Source organism: Mauremys mutica, chromosome 1, assembly GCF_020497125.1.
Source record: "Mauremys mutica isolate MM-2020 ecotype Southern chromosome 1, ASM2049712v1, whole genome shotgun sequence".
Taxonomy (NCBI): Eukaryota; Metazoa; Chordata; order Testudines; family Geoemydidae; genus Mauremys; species Mauremys mutica.
In genome coordinates, this window is record NC_059072.1 from 347,627,828 (window position 1) to 347,648,319 (window position 20,492).

The 20,492-nt window shown below is 41.2% G+C and overlaps 1 protein-coding gene across 1 annotated transcript in view; it reads left to right on the forward strand.

The window, feature by feature from the left end:
• TENM4 (teneurin transmembrane protein 4) overlaps positions 1-20,492 on the forward strand; it is a 766,570-nt gene that overhangs the window by 520,704 nt on the left and 225,374 nt on the right. Inside the window, exons 7-8 of the mRNA XM_045020846.1 lie at positions 4,907-5,005; positions 6,941-7,176. Of these exons, the coding sequence (XP_044876781.1) occupies positions 4,907-5,005; positions 6,941-7,176 (335 nt within the window). The remainder of the gene's footprint in view (positions 1-4,906; positions 5,006-6,940; positions 7,177-20,492) is intronic.

Sequence of the window (20,492 nt, forward strand, 5' to 3'; positions counted from 1 at the left end):
GCCGACCCCTGTAATAAACAGTATGAAAACAGTTAATATCAACTAAGGCCCTAACTCCTAGAAGAAATTGAGCCAAAAATGATAGCTACATTGAATGGTAGTCAAGTCTAGCAGACTGTACTTATTTAAAAAAAAAAAAAAGAAAAAGGTGGGGGAAAACACCTTTCAGTTGATTCACTGCAGTCAAATTATGCACATTGTTAGCCTATGTAACCAAGTTGTTATAATGGCTTTACTCTTTCCCTTCCCTCTTGCTATTTGTTACACTCCCTTGTTGCATCTTGTCTTAATTTAGGTTGTAAGGCCTTTGGAGGAGAAGTCTTGTCGTCTTTTGTGGACGTACAGTGCCTAGCACAATGGGGTCACCAAATCTACTTGGGGTCTCAGGGCACCTGCTGCCATACCCAAAATAAATAATTACCTGGCTTTGTGGGATCAGTGGTGTAACCTCAGAGATAAAGGCCCTCCCCTGAAAACATCACGCTTCTAGATGTCCAAATCCATGGACCATGAGGGAGAGCGAGTGACCATCAGAAAACTTAACAATTACAGTGATGAATGGAGAGAAAGAGAGGTGGTCTGTCAGATATCTAGAGCCAAGACTATGCCCCCTGTTAAACTGAAAACTCTGACACATCCTTAATTATAGCATCACTACTGCTCCAGCATAATAGGTCTGGTGAATGTCTCTCCAAGCCTGAAGCAGCGTGTTTTATTTGCATATTACTTAACTGTCATAGACATATCGGGGAATTCATATTATTGCTCTTAACCAGACTGGTCATCTAGAATTTACTCACAAGAAGAAGTCTTTGTATGTAGGTTAAGGCTTTCACTTGCTTCACAAACTGCTGTCATTGTTACTTGATCCTGGATGTTATCACACTATACATTGACATTGTATAGAAAACAGATTATTTGGTGTGCAGTTGTGTAGCTTCTGACACGTCAGCTGGAAGGGCATTATTTTGCCTTTATGTTTGGTTATGACCAGTGTTGATAAAAAACAGGTAAAAGATTCTGTGCTGACTAGTAATTCAGTTGGACAGCATCAAGATACTATTGTTCTCCCACTAAACAAACTATTTGGATAATAAGATATGTTGTAGAGATAGTGGCAACATAATAAAGAGAGACTGCACTGCATGGTGGATTAGTAACGGCTCATCTCCGACATCCACAGACCTTCCCTTTACTTCTGAGAGACGAGACACCGTTGTTCAGGTTTGTCCTTCAGACTTGAAAGCAGAATTCGTCCTGCTATGTACAATAACTGTGTAGATTCTTCCCACTGCGAAAATCTATCTACTTAGGGATCAAAAAGATCAGCAACTAGTGGAATAATAAATAAGTAAACCACAAAAAGTTCAACCGCAAGAAGTTCAAGTTCAGAGAAATTAATCCAAGAATTAAGACCTTTGAAGTATAGAAATATGGTATTGTGATAATCTCATGTCAAAAATGGAACTGTATTTCTGTTGAATATCCATTTTTGTAATTCCACATTAGCCACCAGCACAGAGAGAAAACGTAAAGAGAAAGCTATATCTTTTAAGCAGAGACCAGCACAAGCTAGAAAATGTGTATACAAGACTGGATTGCAGACCTCTCCCATCCCAAATTTGAAGGTGTCTGGTTTTGATTTTTAATAACATTGGGACTATTAGCAGAATTCAGATCTGGGTTCAGCTTTTGAATGACCTTATCTAGGGATGTTCAGAGTGGAGGGTTGGGTGGGGACAGGTTGAGTTTAATGCAAAAGCTAACATAAATGCAAAGTATAGGTGCTTAAATCTTACAAATACTACGTCCATGAGAATTTCATATGTTGCTGGAAGAGGAGCCCCTCCTCACACCTCCTCCTTCCCTCTTTTTCTTCATTTCTTTTTCCTCATTCCTCTCTCCTTTTTCTCTACTTCTCTTTTCTCCACTTCTCCTTCCTTTGCTGCTTTAAAAGCAATTTATTGTATAAAAACATCTTTGCTCAGCAGAGAGATCCTTACAGGTGAGTAATTTCTCCCCATGCTTTCTCTGCTCTTTATTCCTCCCTTTTTTCTCTGACCTCTCCTTTCTGTTCTGGCAAATGTGACCTTGCAGTGAGCAAATAAATGCCAGCTGAGATGGCCATTTGTTTGGCACAGCTGTAGCTTCAGGACAATACTAGTCCCAGAGAATTTCATGCTGTAAGTACCGAGGACCAGATTATACCTCCTTGACTCATGTTGAGTCAGGATTTTACTCTAGAATTAGCAAATCTACCCAGAGTAAACCCCTACGCAGATTAAGTAAGGGGCTAGAATCTGGCCCTCAGTAAATGAAGAGTGCGGTTGTATAATAATGGCCAATGTAGCTCAGTGTGTGGCCGCTCTGTTCCTGACATGCATCAGAAGCTCACATAACCCAGTGTTCTCTCCTATTTTATTGACAGTTCACAACTGAAATACGTGGAATCACCAGTTTTACACAAATTTTAACTATTCATGAACCTTTACTGATTACTGCGTTGTTAGGTGCCTTGCCTTTTATCCATTAAAGGCTCTGTGTGCGAGTGTGTAGCTCAGGGATAGGCAACCTATGGCATGGCACGCAGGCTGATTTTCACCCGGATCCTGGCCACCGGTCCGGGGGGCTCTGCATTTAATTTAATTTTAAATGAAGCTTCTGAAACATTTTAAAAACCTTATTTACTTTACATACAACAATCGTTTAGTTCTATATTAGAGACTTATAGAAAAAGCCCTTCTAAAACCGTTAATATGTATTACTGGCACGCGAAACCTTAAATTAGAGTGAATAAATGAAAACTCGACACACCACTTCTGAAAGGTTGCCGACCCCTGGTGTAGCTTCTTTATTACATTGAATGAAACATCCAACTTTTCCTGCATTCTTGGGGAACGAGTGGAAGCAGTAAATACTTTGAGATGGGTTGATATTTCCAGTGCTGTGTCTCAGCTCAAGCATGTTGATCCACTGTACTTGAAAGCTATGAATATGAATCACATTCCTGTCACTAGGATCAACTGCAGATCTGTGCTGTCAGTGCAGCCCATAGCCAACAAAGGCAGGGGCTTGAACTAAACAAGTACTGGCATTAGCGAGAAGGAGAGATGAAAACTAAGGTTAAGGACTCTTCATAGAGGGAGGTTTGCATAATGCGGCAGTACTGAAGTTTCCCTTGGTATAGCCTGCTACCTGAATACATCTTCTGTGACAGAGTTCACCACATGCCTCTCATATCCTGTAAGCCCTTAATCCTCCATAAGTGATAAAGTGTCACAGTGCTGATGTGTTTCTCTTCTTTAGTCTTGGCTTGGGAATTTACTGAAGTTTCAAGATGCAGACTCAGATTTATTTTTGATGTTTGAAAATAGAGAATGGCAAAATCAGGGATGGATTTGATTTAGCAAAAGATGAGAAGGACGTTCTTGTGTCTGGTCTTGTGGCACAGGGCTGCAGGCCAGGAGGTCTTGGTTCTGGTTCCCAGCTCTGCCTCTGACCGACTGTGGGACCTTGGGCACATTCCCCTATCTGTGCCTCACTTTCTGTAAACTGAGACTTAAGTCTTTGTAAAGAGGTTTGAGATCCTTGATGGTGCTACAGAAGTTTCAAATGTAATTATAAAACATTTGAAGTTGAGTGGTTAGCTCTGGGTCACTCCCAATCCCCGCAACTAAAAGTATTAAGGAGTTTAGGATATATGACTCCGGATTTGGTTCATCTCCATATATGTACAAACAAAACTGGGAAGGGGCAAGACTTTTCAAAACCCAAACCAGGGTATTTCAGACTGAGGTGCCATTTGTTTAAGCTATCCACCACCAGCAATCCATTATGAGAATTACAGATAACTTAGTCCAGTTTTTGCCGCTCAGTAATTGAGAGAATGTTTATTTAAAATGTGCATGTGGAGCAAAACCCAGATATCTCAACTTCTATACATCAGACTAACATTGCCTCACTAAAATAAGTAAGAAGATTAGATTAATTCAGTTGTTAATTACCCAATTCAAAGGGCAAAGTAAGGATTTAAACAAAACAGAGAATCCATCTGGTTAAGTGCTTGGCTGGAGATATGTGATGACTAAGGATTTCCAGAGACTTCCCTGACAGTCTCTGCTTCAGCCCCTGGGGCTGTAGGACTCGGAGCTGGTAGCCAGTGGGGCCCTGGCAGGGTTCCAGCGACGGGTGACACCCTCTCACGGGAGAGGGAGATGCCTCGGGTGAGCGTCCCATTTTCTCTTTGGGAAATATAGTCACCCAGCAGTTCCAAACCACCATTGGCCGAGGGGCAACCCCACAGCTCTCAGCCACCACGGTGGTGAGGGAAACCATGCAACCGCAGCAGCAGAAGTCACAGACAGGTCACAGCTTCCGTGTATTTTTGTTTATTTCCCGTGACCTGTCCATGACTTTTACTAAAAATAACCATGACAAAATCGTAACCTTAGTGATGACACAAGATGGAACCATGGTATTGATGGTATTTGGATAGTGTATTCAGTCTTTGCACAGAAACTGACACTGATGCACACTCATTATTGGAGTACAGCTTTGCTAGATTAAGAATGAGTCTTTTGACTCCAGCAGATCAAAACGTTTCATACATATTTTTCTGCACTGTCAGCAAAATAATAAAGAATGTACGTAGACATAAAACCCCTGACTTTATATATATATATGCACACAGGGATATGTGTGCGTTCATATATGTGTGTATGCGCATACTTAGAAGTGAACATTCTTAAATGCTGTATATGTATATGTGTAATATCTTATACATATAAATATATGGTCCATCATTCTAATTCCATGCACAACTGCACTATAACCATTGTGGTTTATACGATCACACTTCATAGATGCATGACTCACTGGCTTCATTCATGTTTCCATATGTATGTAGAAACATAGCAAAGCAGACATTCCTAGAGACATTGCAGGACAACCTCATTGAGATGGACATTCTCACCTCCTCCCGACATGACGGTGCTTACAATGATGGGTATGTGACACTTATGTGGTCTTTCTGTTTACTGTACAGTCATTATGATCTTTGCATGAAAGCATTTGTCACTTCAGTGATGTTTTAAGGGCAATGCCATTTTTTGCCTCTTCTAAGATGGCTTTAAAAAATGAGGTTCCTGAGCTTGGAGCACAGCATCCTGTACATATTAATGGCACCCTCATTAATATGCTGATGATCCATAGCATCTCATTGGCTTTCTTTGCTATTTTGAAAATCATTTCACTAATAAGATGTATCTGTAGCAATTTACAGTCCTTTATGAACTAATGTTACTTGCATTTCAGTGAAAACTTTAAACTATTATGAGGCTGGCTGAACAATACTGCAAATGTTAAACTGATATTTTCCAGGTTCATTGCCTTACAAAGGTACAGAAGTATCTTTTTGACACTGATAGCAGTGATGATAGGGCATTTCTTTAAACCCAGGCCTTTGGTGTTGATTTAACATCCCATTTTGATGATAACCATCACTTTTTTAATTTAACTTTTGATTATATACCTTTTTAAGTTATAAACTGCTTCAAAGAAGATTACACATTGTACCAAACCTATATGACATGCTGTGTGTTAGTGGTTTCCTAATTAAATAATCATCATCAGCTGCAATACTGCTTGTTATATTTGTACACTGCAGATGCCTCTTCAATGAGGACCAAATAAATCTGTAGCTAAATAAAGCAAAGAAATGAATTAATAGTGGAGACGCTGCTGCAGAATTAAAGTTTTAACATAGACGAATAGTGGAAATAATGAGTTATGTTCTAGCAACCATTATTTTGTACAGTTAATTAACGGGTTTGCCAGAAGTAGTATAAACATTGTTCTGAAAGAAAATCCACATCACTTTATACTGCACAAATTGTTCCATGACTTTTCTTCGCAGCAATGTTTCTGCATCTGAGAGTTCGTCCCTATTATTACATGTGTCTTTGAGATGGAAACCTCGGGCCACATGCTCGATTGGCATAAACCAGCATAACCAGCATAACACTGATTTATCACTGCTCAGGATCTAGCTCATAAAATCATGACTAAAAATACTAGCTGCATTGGGCCTGATTCTGATCCCACAGTGGTGGAATTACTCCTGATTTACCCTGGCCTAGAGAGAGGAGAATCAGGCCTACCACCCAAGCTACCACTGTTTCTCCTTCCTGTCCCTTCACTCCTGAAGAAAATCCAGGAATAGAGGGATTCTGGTGCCTTAAAGTTCTCAAGAGCTTTTCCTGAAAATTGGAATTTTCATTTACAGTTTGACCCAACTCCCATAGAAGTCAATGGGATTCTTTCCTCTGACTTTAGTGAGACTTGCTCAATGTCCTTACATTACTGTCTCCCATAAAACAACTAGGCTAAAATATGGCTGCCATCAAAATTGTTGGGATGGAAAAATGGGGACACTGGCAATTTTGGCACTGTGAAAGGACTCCATTGTCCCCATCTCCACACAGCAAAAAACAAACAAACAAAACAAAGCTCTCTTGCAGCAATCAGTATGTTTGGATAAATTTTCATGCTCTCCCCCACCTCCAACTTGCTCCCATTAAAATTCAGTTGAAAGTTTCACTGGGAGCAGGATCAGGCCCTCAGTCCTGCTTGCGTGAACTGATCTGTCCTAGCTATGCTTGGGATCTCTCATTTCACTGTAATGTGAGCTTTCCTGTGGAGACATCTCTTTCTGTCAAAGTGTTCTCTGCAGTATTGTTGGCACTGTGACTTTTTTCCTTTACTCTGTGTGACTTGTCTGTTTTTTATTCTTCTCTTCTGTTCATGGCATCCATGTATTTACAAAACATTGTGTGAAGCTGCTTTCTTCACTCCGGAAGCAGCCACCGTCCTTAAGCTTTGAATTCTGCCTCTGCTTTTATTTTCGTGAAGAGTCACCTACTCTTTGTCTTTCTTCCCTCAGGCACTTCCTGTTTAAACCCGGAGGCACCTCTCCCCTCTTTTGTACAACATCGCCGGGATACCCCCTGACGTCCAGCACTGTGTACTCACCTCCCCCTAGACCCCTTCCCAGAAGTACCTTCTCTAGGCCTGCTTTTAGTCTGAAGAAACCCTATAAGTACTGTAACTGGAAATGTGCTGCTCTGAGTGCCATTATCATCTCAGTCACGCTAGTGATCCTGCTTGCTTATTTTATCGGTAAGCATATTCCACTTTTCAGCCTTTTTATCCTCTACCCTCAGCGCCAGTGTTGCTAACATTTGGGAACTGCAAGACCAAGTTGGTTACACCCATAGTAACTAACAAGTAAGGCCTCTTGGGGCTTGTCTAGATGGAGAGTTAGTGTGTGGCAAGCTGAGATGTAAATCTACAAAACACTAGTCTGCTGTGCGCTAACTGGCTGCATGGACCATGCAACTACGGACTAAAAGTTCTCTAGTGTGCTTTGACACATTCCAGTCTCAAATAGCAGCAAGTCAGTGTGCACTAGGGAACTTTTAATGTGCAGTTACTGGGTCCACATGGATCATTAGTGCGCAGCAGGCTGGTGCGCTGTGGATTTACCCACCAGCTTGCTGTGCACTAGCTCTCTGTCTGACAAGCCCTGAAACCCATGTAAGCCCATTGACCTTGGTGGGTGTTGCTGTGTGGGGCTCATTTCATTTAATAGTACCATCAAGGTTTAATAGAACCTATTCCATATGTAAAGAGTTTGAATTGTTCCTTTTCTGCTCGAGAAAGTGTTGGAATCAGCTAGAATGAGACAAGCCCTCCTACAATAAAGCATAGTAACGAGACTGGGGTCCTGACTGTGCTCCCATCAAAGTCAGTGGGAGCCGAATCAGACTCCAAATCCTGAAATGTTGGCTCTGTTCTTACTCCGGCAAAATCTCCACTTGGCTCGGAGCTAAATGTTGCTTGTCTTACACAAGTAATTTTATTGAAATTAATGGAACTAATTACATGAATAAGGAGAACAGTCTGGGAGTTTTAGTAGACTGAGGAAGTAGTTCAGGGGCTTTCGCTCAACATTTTGAGGGTTAGTGGAATAAATTAACTTTGAAATACAGAAGATCTGGAAAATTTGCTGTCCTGTTGCAGCTGTGCAATGAGATTTTTGTTTGAATTTTGTCTGCAATTGGTTTCCTGGATTTCTAAGGTTTCCAGTGCTTATTGCAAGGAGCAACTGAACTATTAAGGTGAGAATAGTATTCCTCAACTTCTAAGGTCTAGGTATTACCTTTCATTTCTCTTCCTTCTTTGCTGATAAACCTGGTATTAGTATATATAGGTTCTCTGCTAGACTCCTCTTTTAAAATGGCAATGATACAAACTGTTGTGTAGCCACAGGTGAAAGAGCCTGTTCTGTGTGGCACAAACAAGCTGTTGTCTTTGATTTCACTGTAACTTCCTGTAGGCTAAAGATCTGTAAAATATTGCGATTAGAACTAGCAAATCGTTACCTGGATTGAAAGATTTTTCGCTTTCATTTCATATGTGTATAATTATTACTACAGTTACCACCAATGATCAGTTTCACCGTGTTCCCTTTATGTGTGCTGCTTTACTGACTGAATCTTTTCCACTACTGACTCGTATTATACTTCGGTCACTTTTGTGCTTGCTATAATAGGAGCAGAAATGATTAATTAACGAGCATTAAATCAGTAACAGTTTGATGGAATGTACAGTCAGTTTTCATCATTTGCTACTTACGTTTGAGCCTGTCTGTCTCATTTATCTAGCATTCTCCTTATGCACTGAACAGGGTTCCATTGGACATTATCTCTCTGTGTCAGAGTATCTCTTCATAGCTCACTTAAAACTTTGGTGTCCATTAATTATGACTGTGGATGTATATATACTTTGCTGTGTTACAGACAAGTCTGGAAGGCTGACGTGCCCCTTAATGGTCTCTGTTCAGAAACCCTTTCCAGCAGTTTTGAAATCCTGATTTAATTAATAGTTAATATGGTTAAAAATTATGTCCATGGGTTATGCTTAGGTCCTTTTTTTTCCCATTTGGATGAATCCTGTGGCATCTGCCAAGCAGTGTGTGCGGCTGGCAAGGTGCCAGGAATGCTGATCAGGTTGAACTGTCGTAATTATGGGTCATTATTGCTAATTTCTAAAGGAACTATCAATTATTAAAAATAAAATTCATCGGTTCAGTACAGCATAAACATATTTAACAAAGAGTATCACTGCCAGGCCCAATGATTTAATCAACAGGCAAAAAAGCTGTTATTTAATTAGATTTTGATGAAAAATTGTGTTTAATTTCAAGTATAATCAATTATTAATTACTGTAATGAGAGACTCTGACTGGGTTTACTAATTAACTCATTTAAAAATTATGAATAACCTTTTCATTTGTAATTATTTTTTACATCCTGTCAAGTTGCAGATAAGAATTGTATCACCTACCCCCCCAGAATTTACTTTGATCAACTTCTGACAAGATGTGTTGTATTCTGATCAAAATGATGATATTTTTAATAACAGTGCATTTTTTAAAATTTTCTGGTCTGTTTACAAAATAAGTGCTTATTTATTGTTAGATCACTGGTATTTATGTACTTCTGTATTTGTTTGTCAGAGTATTCAGATCTCCTTACTCATGTTGAGTAGTATCTCATGCCTATTGATTTCCCTGAGACTGTTTGAATTGTTAAGGTATTGTTGGACATGGGTAAGAGTGGCAAAATATTGCCCTTATTATGTCTAGTGAATGTTGATAACTTGGCCAGTTGCCACTGGCTCTTGCTAGTTAAGTAATTATGGAAATTCTCTTTTATGACCATTGGCCAATCCCAAAGAAGTTGAAGTCAATGGAAAGACTCCTATTAAAGCGAGCAAGCTTTGGATCAGGGCCTGTGGCAGTGATTTGAAGTTTAATTCTCTTCCATCCACCTAGCAGTTGATACTAATGCTCCAGTCCACTGGGGAAGGTAGTGCACCAGAATGCCATTCACAGCACCGCCCTCCGTTCAAATTAAAACAAAAACAAAAAAACTACCTCAAGCAGAGTTTTCTTCACCTGAAATGAGCCAGAGACTTCATGAACTCCACCAGGGACTTTGCTATTGCCAATATGTTTTATGTGAAGGGGGCTCAGATACAATAGTGATGTGCAGCAATACAAAACAGACACGCAGACAGATAGTAGAGAGACCAGGTGGGTGAGATAATATCTTTAATTGGGCCACCTTTTGATGAAAGAGACAAGCTTTCAGGCTTACACAGAGCTCTTGCTTAGGTCTGGGATGGATGGAAGGATACCTAGATCAGCATGAAAACAAAGAGCCATTTGGGCCTGTTTGAAAGGTGTATTTCCATTTTACCAAAGAGTTTATGCTCTTTAATAGTCTGTGGCTTATTTATCTTGCTGTTCTTTCATTTCAAAGATCTGGGAGTGGGGGGCAACTGGGAAAGAAGCAAGAGTCCATCTAAACGTAATGACCGGCAGCATGTGTAAACATTGGGATCTAGCTGCAGCTTTTGCAGGATTGAATCACTGGTCTTGAGAGATAATGGCAAACAAAATAGAAAAAAAGCCTATTAAGCATCAGAGGCTATTTTTCATTGGAATTAACCAGCTTTAAATTCACTTTCTACTATCTTTTCAAATATTCATAGAGAATACACTAAGTCAATGGCAACAATGCACACCAATAGCAATGCACTGCATGCACTGACCGCTAATGCTAAGGAAGAGCCTTATATCCAAATCCTGAAGACATTTCACAGGCTGGTCTTGTAAGCTGCATATGCCAAAGAGAAACTGTATTAGGTCAAGGCTGCAACATAAAAACTGCAAGGGCAGTGAAATCAGAGCCACTGAAAGGAAAGACTTCTTTAGGCAGCCTGTAACTAATCTGCAAATTTGCTGTTCCTGGAGGTTATGGAAACCCATGTTGTGGCTGTAATTTTAACAGAAATTGTTCATTTGGGGACTGTTTGTACTATTTTCAATTATACAAGGTACGGCAGTAACAAGGATGAACAAATCCTGTGCTCCAGAGTATTAAACTGTGTAGCTGGTGGGGGGGAGTCAGGAAGGAATTTTTTTCTCCCATGTACAAAAAGGCACAAGTGGCCAAACTCCAAATCCTGCCTCTTTTTCTTCAGGCGTGGAAGGCTTTGCTTGCAGTGGAACAAGCCTGGTTCCACTGTGCAGCAACTGAATAGAATTTGGGGATCCCGCATGCCCCTGCCTGCCCCTCTTCCAAGGCCCTGCCCCTGCTCACTCCCTCCGTTGCTGGCTCCCCACCCTCACTCACTTTCAGCGGGCTAGGGCAGGGGATTAGGATGCGGGAGGGGGTGAGGGTTCCAGCTGGGGGTGCGGGCTCCAGGGTGGGGCCAGAAATGAGGGGTTCGGGGTGTGGGAGGGCGTTCCGGGCTGAGGCAGGGGGTTGGGGTGTGGGAGGGGCTGAGGGCTCCGGCTGGAGATGTGGGCTCTGGGATGTGGCTGGGGATGAGTGGTTTGGGGTGCAGGAGGGAGCTCAGGGCTGGGGCAGAGAGTTGGGGTGTGGAAGGGGATGAGGGCTCCGTTTGGGGGTGCAGGCTCTGGGGTGGGGCTGGGGATGAGGGGGTTGAGGTTGGAGGAAGAGGCTCCAGGGTGGGGCTGAAGGGTTCCCGGCCAATGGGCGCTGCGGAGTCAGTGCTCGAGGTGGGGGCAGTGCGTGGAGACCTCCTGGCCGCCCCTGCATCTAAGAGCCGGACATGCCGTCTGCTTCTGGGAGCTGCGTGGAGCCAGGGCAGGTAGAGAGCCTGCCTTAGCCCTGCTGCACCACCCCACCCACTGGACTTTTAGCCCCCGGGAGATTGAGGCCAATTCCGATAGACCCCCGGCCAATCCGGGAGGGCTGGCAACCCTAATATGTGGCAGGAACAAGGTCTACTAGGACAGCTCTGTGGAGAAGCTCTGCTATCACTCCACATCTTGGGAGGAAGAATTCTGTCCCCATAGAGATCATAGGTATTAGAAATGGAAAAGTCTTGTTAGATTATCCAGCTCTCTCATGTACACCAGCTGCTTGGCTAGATACTAGGAACAGTATTGGCTTCTAAGTGAATTAGGGATGAAGAGTAGTTGCTTTCATCTGAAACAGAAGAAGTATCTTCCTGATCCAGTTACCAGGCCAGATGGATGTATAATTTGATGTAGTAAAGCACTTGCTATTTTCCTGCATTTTAAGCATGTGCTGCGGTTGCATTTCACAAACAGCAAAAGAGATGTGCATTTGATTCAAATTAAAGATACTGATGGAAAATGTATTACAGAGCCAGAACAGCCACTCATTTGATTGGAGTCAGATCTCGCTCTGCTATTTCAGCTCGCCATTTATTTAAACTCCTTACAGCCACTGTTTCACTTAGAGCTGCATTGCTCATGACCAGCAAAAGGCTTCAACAGTGAAACGGTTCCAGCACTGTGATGTGTTTATAAAGCAGCTTTCTTTTTGTTGTTTAAAGATTGTCCCAAAAGCTAACTTGAGCTCAGTTTATCCATGACCCTTTGATGCTGTATACTAACCTTAGTTCAGTTTAGCTTTCCGAAGTTTCTAGCTATCTAGCTATGCATTTCTGATACAGCAATTACCATGGTGTCTGGGCACCACCTGAGATCAAGAGAAAAGTCACTAATGCTTCATTCTTCAGCTTGTGCTGTATTTATTTAGCCTGCGTTTATACTGAGATATTAAGGCTTTCTTTCACTCACCCTAAAATATAGCCCAATATTTTGCCCTACCAATAAATTTCCTTAATTTTCTTTTTTTCACTTTTCCTTTCTAATCCAGGATTAAGGGTTTTGTTTGTCTTCTCCTTTTAATATACAGGGCCCTTTTTGTTCCTTATTTCCATCTAATCTCAGCTAAGAAAGACACAAACAACACACCAAAGGATCCTTTCTGGCAAAGCCTTTCTACATTGTGATCAGTTTTTGAGAGCAGGGGACTTGGCATCACAATTCAATTAACATTTGTGTCCTGCAATTATTTCATGGTTAGTGTGAGACTTAATTAATGACTGTGTGCAAAACACTGAGACCCAGTGGTGAAAGGTGCAGTAAAAGAGCAAGTAGTAAAGCAGCAGAGTGTCCTGTGGCACCTTATAGACTAACAGATGTATTGGAGCATGAGCTTTCGTGGGTGAATACCCACTTCATCGGATGTGTGTAGTGGAAATTTCCAGGGGCAGGTATATATACTTGACACCTATATTTAGACCTAGATTAGATTTTTATTGGTAAATTGCAGTAAGTGTTGACTTTACTGTACACACACACATTGAAAAAATATTAGAAATCTACAGATAAATCAAGTGAGAAAAAATGCTGCTTGAAAACTACTTTGAGTCAGAATCCAATGATTTAAACTTTGGAATTCAGCTTGTTATAAATGGATTAGCAAACGAATAGTAAAACCAGGTGTGATTTATGGATACTTACTCTGTGTATTTTGACATGTGGTGATGATGATTTTGTTTTAACGGTTTAGAAAGCGTTAACTTTGGAATCTCGTTAAATAGTTGTCGGGCTCTTCTCCCACCCCTCCCCCCAATTTCCTGCAAATGTGAACATTTAAATAGTTACGCATTTTTAACCATTATTTTTAACATCCATAGTTTTGCATGATTGTGAAATTTTAAATCAAATGCTTATAAATACACAACAATATTATCTGTTGAAGCTATAAAAAAACACTGAATTCTGCCAAGCTTACTTACAGTGCCTAAAGAGCACAATCAGGTTGGGCCCCATTGTGCGCAACGTTGTACAGACATATAATAAATGACAGTCACTGCATCAAAGATCTTACAGGCTAAATGAAATGTGTTCCTGTTTGTCTTTCCAGTTTTTCATACAAGTGCCCATCACCATAGCATCTGAGCACCTCCCAAAGACAAACTACAATTGACATTTTTAAAAGTATTGTAATTCATAACCTCTTGTGTTATCAGTATGACAGTGATGGCCTGATTCTTCTCTGACATATGCCATTATTAAACAGTATCAACTTCATTTACATTAAAACTGGTGCAACTGAGATTGAAATCAGTCCAGAGTATTCTAACCATGCTGTCTGGTCCCATTAAAATCAATGGCAAAGCCCCCATAGATTGCAGCAGGATCTGGATTGGGCCCTAGGAAAGTTTAGAAACAAAAACTTGTGATTCTGGAAAATGGCCCAACTGAAAGCATAATACATCAACTGGATGCTGACCCTTCAGTCTGGTGTTAAGTGATCTTGGTGATAATCTCACCCCTGAGCTCCACATTTTGCCCATGTGAATTACCTCTGGGAACCGGAGGCATGAAAAGAACGCTAACTAAATAGAAAGATGCCATCAAAATGGAGTTATTGACTGACCCTTGAAAAATGCTTGATCGAGACAATTCAGAGGAACCCCTCCCTTTTTTTTGTCATACCGTAAGGATGGTGGGGAAACTTGGAGCCCTTTCTTCCTGTGGGCTAGCCTCCTTCATACTCTGCTCTTATTAAGGAGCAACGCTTAGGGCAGTTGCTGTGTCTAATGAGGACAAGATACATGTTGAGTAGCACTGAGCAAGAGCCAGCTGCCTGCAGGGATCTGGCAATGGAAGTTTCCACTGGGCAGTTCTAGGGTGAATCACTTTAATGTGTAAGTCACTTTACCAACTTCCCCCTAAAGTTATATAAAATACATAAGGCTCTCTAAAGTGCAGAGCAGTACATCCCTAGCTCAGAGAGAGCAGAGGAGGCTGCACTTTAGGACTGTACTTGTAAGCAAGGCAGCAATCATTAGGGAGAAGAAACAAGTGAAGGACAAAAATTTGTCAGGGCAAGTCATTGTCAGTCCTTCCCTTCACGCTTTTTCTTCCTCTGCTGCCGCTTTAGTCACATTGTGAAATAATTATAATTGGAATTTTTTCTTGCTTCCACATCCAGAAAGAGTCTTTCTTGTTACAAGAGAGTGAGCATCTCTTCCTTGGCTTAGCATTTTGTCTTTGGACAGCAGCCACAGTTAGCTTTATAGCCCAAGAAACAGGAAGCTGAGATGTTTTAATGGCAGCTTTAAAATAAAGGTGTTAGAGATACAAGATCTGACTTTTGAGCTACTCTCGTGGAGATCAGTTCATTCAGATGGGTGTTGGGGAACTAACTGTAGTCACACTGGTATCGATGGTTCCCTTTATTTCAGCCCTACCAGTATCTGTAACCTGACATTAACAGCGTTGGGTCAAGGAACTATATGGTTGTATGTAAACTGCTGAAAGAAAAAATCTCTCTTTGTCAGAAAATATGGCTTAAAAACAAATATAAATTATCTTCTGTTTTAGCAGCAGCTCAAAACAACAAATATAGAAATATTTTTAAATTAATCTAACAATGGAAGTGTTGTCCAAGAAGCCAAATGGTTCCAAGTATAAAACCTAAAAAGTACTTTGAACTTTCATAATTATAATGCATGCTCATTTTATAGCTCAGATTCCAGAGTTTTACAAGGATAAAATCTTGGCTTTTTCCATGTTCATGAAAGCCACATACGTTCCCAGATGGGTTTTGCAAAATCATTGCACTGGAAACTGACAGTGCTCATGTAGTCACATTTTTGTGAGGCTCTTCATGCGATCATATTGAACTGCTTACCAGATGCTAAAAAGCAATACATTTTATAAAACAAATGATGAAAATGGAAGTGTAATGTGCAAGGGCAGCAAGTTCTGAAACCAGGTCATTGAATTCCTACTTGCAGAAACAGTCAACAGTCCTTCAGAAGTACACTGGGAAGAATGCTGATTAAGCACATCTCATTGAGCCTGATCCAGTGCTTACTGAAATCAGTGGAAAGACTCCCTTCTTCTTCAATGGATCCATCTACAATGGGCTTTTCACAGAATTTAAGGCCACAGGGACCATTACATAAATTAGTCTGATCTCCTGTATATAATAGACCATAGAATTTCACTCAGTTATCCCTGTATTGAGTCCAATAAGTTGTTTGACTAAAGCATATCTCCCAGGAAGACATCCAGCCTTGATTTAAAGACATCAAGAGATGGAGAATCCATCACTTCCCGCTAGCTTGGTCCAGTGGTTAATCACCCTCACCGTTAAAAATGTGTGCTGAATTTCTAATATAAATTTGTCTGGCTTTAGCTTCCAGCCATTGGTTCTTGGTATGCCTTTCTCAGCTAGATTAAAGAGCTCTTCAGCACCCAGTGTTTTCTCCTCACGAAGGTATGTATATGCTGTAAACGAGTCACCACCAAATATATTTGGTCCTGCTGATTTAAAAAGGTCTGTTCCCAGTAGAACTTGTATAACATCCTCTTTAGTTATTAATAGACTGAAAAGTACTTTGTCATCCTCATGTGATATAAGTGCATCATCCTGCTTGTTTTCAAATACAGAATAGAAATATTTATGGAATACTTCTGCCTTTTCTAAATAATTATTAACAATTTTACCTTCTCCATCTAATAGTGGGTCTATTGTATTACTGGTATTTCTTTTGTTCCTAGTATACTTAAAAAGCTCCTTGTTGTCCTTAGCCCAGCCAGCCATGGAGTTTTCCTCTACTCTCTTTAGCTTCCCTTCGATTTTCTGCTTGTCATAACTTCTGATTTATGTTGATTGGTAACTATTTCCCCCTTTTTTCAATTTTTATTACTTCTAATTTCTGCATTCACTTTGCCACTGAGCCACGATGGGCTTTTAGCCAAAGTTGTCTTGTTTCTTCATTGGGGAATTGTGGCTTTTTGACCATTTAATAAACTCTTCTTAAAGAACTCTCAATTTTCATTCATATTTTTGGGTCTAAATTTTTCCTCCCAATCAATTTTGCTCATAATTTTCCTCAGCTTTGGGAAATTAGTCCTTTTGAAACACCAAATATATCTGTTAGGGACTATCCTCTGCTTGCTCATATTGAACCTAACCAGGCCAATACCAGGTTTATGTGAAGGAGAGACACTTTACAGTTTTAGTATAATAAGAATATGGGCCAGATCCTCCAGCCTGGTCAGATGCGCTTGGGGTCTTGGGGGGAAAAAATGTCACTAAGTCACCTTTGACATTCTCCAGTATTGGGACTGCAAGGTGCTGGTCTAGTTCCTCATACATGACACATCAGCCATTTTAAAATTAACCCTACTTTCAGCTACCTCCTGATTAATTAACATACTACCTCTGTCTCAAGCATTTAGACTTCTGATCAATCTATTTATTTATTATATGGCCCTCATCAACATTGTATCTGTAAAAGTCCTACTTAGCAACTTTGTCATGTCATGACAGACTTTAAAGCTATTGCCTCCACGCTTTCGAGGAAGCGTCTATATTTCTGGTCAAATTCAGACCCCGTAAAAGTGGTTGCAACAACATGGATTTGCAGCTACTTACATCAGGTCTGAATCTGGCCCTTGATCTGTGACCTATTTTAAAAAGTGCATAGTTGATTGCAGATGCTAGGAGGAGGCGGTTCAGAGTGGTATTTTTTACCAGTCTTCTAAAAACAAATGTAAGAAGGCCAGTTTATGGGAACCAGATTAACAGAACAGCTAAACCACTGTAAGCTATCTGTACCATATTATTACTGCCACTCATTTTTCAGGACCTGCTCAGAATTCAGATGATACAGTTAAAAAACAAGGGACCTTTGTGTCGTCATTTATACCTGAGCAAAGTGAATGCAAAATACTGCCAACAGCGTAAGTGCAAGGATGATTTTCATTTCATAGCATTTTAAACTCATTCCATGCACTTACCTCCAGAGCAATCGATCCAGCAGGGGTCGATTTATCACTTCTAGTGAAGACGCGATAAATCAACCGCCGAGCGCTTTCCGAGCGAGAGGCACAGGCGGAGTCAATGGGGGAGCCTCAGCAGCAAAGGCACCGCGGTAAGTAAATCTAAGTACGTCGACGTAGCTGAAGTTGCGCAGCTTAGATCGACCCCCACCCCACCCCCAGTGTAGACCAGGCCTAAACGATTAGGCGAGGTATTTCTAGTAGAGATAAGGAGGTGCTAGTCCCGTTATACAAGGCGTTGGTGAGACCTCATTTGGAGTACTGTGTGCAGTTTTGGTCTCCCATGTTTAAGAAGGATGAATTCAAACTGGAACGGGTACAAAGAAGGGCCACTAGAATGATCCGAGGAATGGAAAGCCTGTCGTATGAAAGGAGACTTGAGGAGCTCAGTTTGTTTTCCTTAACCAAAAGAAGGTTGAGAGGAGATATGATTGCTCTCTTTAAATATATCAGAGGGATAAATACCAGGGAAGGAGAGGAATTATTTCAGCTCAGTACTAATGTGGACACGAGAACAAATGGATATAAATTAGCAGTCGGGAAGTTTAGGCTTGAAATTAGACGAAGGTTTCTAACCATCAGGGGAGTGAAATTCTGGAACAGCCTACCGAGGGAAACAGTGGGAGCAAAGGACCTCTCTGGCTTTAAGATTAAGCTTGATAAGTTTATGGAGGGAATGGTTTGATAGGATAACGTGATTTAGTCAATAGGTCAATAACGTGCGACCACTGGTAATTAGTACCGAGGGTCAATGTTGGGATATTGAAAGTCTTTTTCCTGAGTGTCTGGCTGGAGAGTCTTGCCCGCGTGCTCGGGGTTCAGCTGATCGCCATATTTGGGGTCGGGAAGGAATTTTCCTCCAGGGTAGATTGGCAGTGGCCCTGGAGGTTTTTCGCCTTCCTCCGCAGCATGGGGCAGGGGTCGCTTGCTGGAGGATTATCTGCTACTTGAAGTCTTTAAATCAGGATTTGGGGACTTCAACAGCTGAGTCAAGGGAGAGAATTATTTCAGGAGTGGGTGGGTCAGCTTTTGTGGCCTGCATCTTGCGGGAGGTCAGACTAGATGATCATAATGGTCCCTTCTGATCTTAAGTTCTATGATTCTATGACTAGTCAAGGTGCAAGGCAGTGGAGAATCAGATCCTATGTCTGCAGACAGCCTGAGCATTTTGAAGTGGAGTAAGGTTTAGTTAGCCCAGACCAGGTAGTGGAGAATGGCAAAAGGTTTTTTCGATGCTTAGCCTCTGTAGCTTTTTATTATTATGACACATCACATCATTATGAGGCCCTCATCACACTTGAGAGTGAAAAACAATGCATAGTGCAGTTTTCACCAGTATAACAGAAAACACAATTTGTCCCAATATCAGCAAGAGCTAGAGCCTTGTGAAATGACTTGTTTTTGCTTAATGAGTATGTGTGTGTGCAAGCAATCATTTTTGTGAATGCAATGGGCCCTTGCTAATTCTTAGCTATAACAGAGAGACCCATTGCTAATGATCAAATTAGAAAATATATACATACATAACATGAAGATGTGAAAATGCCATCCCTCCCTCCACCCCCTACTCCTGTTACACAGGCAGTAAAAAATTCCATGCACAGACATAGTAGAGAGAATGGCTTCTGTTTAGAAATAGCTCAAAACAGTCAAGTCTCTGGCTAATCAAGAGCCATAAAGATCCCACTGAGCTTGGCATTTGCACAGTGGCATTGTGAAACTCAGCCAGAGGTTATGGCTGTACTACAGAGCGGGTGGGTGAGGTTCCTAAATGATCATGATGGTCCTTTTAGGCCTTAAAAGTTATGAAACCACATGTCAGTGTCACAACATGAAAGTCAGCTCCTTGCATGCTTAGTCCACCCTTGGGTTTAGTATTGTTTAATAAAAGAGGTTACCTGAATGTAATTTCCTCTTCTTGTATTAAAAGAAAAGAAATGGACTCTCAGATTTGGTCAGTAACGTTTATGTGTAGTGAGTTTTTATAGTTGTACTACCGCCCCCGCCCCCCGAAAAATACACATTTGACACTGTGAGTGCTGGCACAGCCTTTGTGACAGTGACACAGACGTGCCGGCGGACTCCTCATTTCACAGCTCAGACTGACCTTTGCACATGAACGCTGAAGAGGAATCAATTTTACAGGTCTTAATATCTCCTGAAAGGAGTTCTCTTCGAGTCTGTGTTTTTATTTCATACTAATTACTGTGGAATAACGTAATTTAATTACAGTTAAGAAGAGAGAGAAAGAAACATTTCCCGTAATGGATTTTCTTTCACTGTTTTTAAACACAATACGTTGGTGCGGGGGTAACTAGTCATAATAATAGGCTCAGATAAGGATGTCAGTAACACTGAAAAATACTCCTGAATTAGAGTTCAGTGATTCTTTCTCTCCCCCCCCCCCCCGCCTTCCTTTTCTACTATAAATAACAAAATAGCTTCAAAACCTTATGTGCAGGGTTTGGTATAAATTTCTATTGGGCTTTGTGATGGGGGAGGGATAGCTCAGTGGTTTGAGCATTGGCCTGCTAAACCCAGGGTTGTGAGTTCGATCCTTGAGGGGAGCCATTTGGGGATTGGTCCTGTTTTGAGCAGAGTGTTGGACTAGATGATCTCTTGAGGTCCCTTCCAACCCTAATAATCTGTGATTCTATGGGTAGTGTGGTACCTAGAGGTCAGCCCACCCCAGCAAGTGGCATGGCCCTTTAGAATT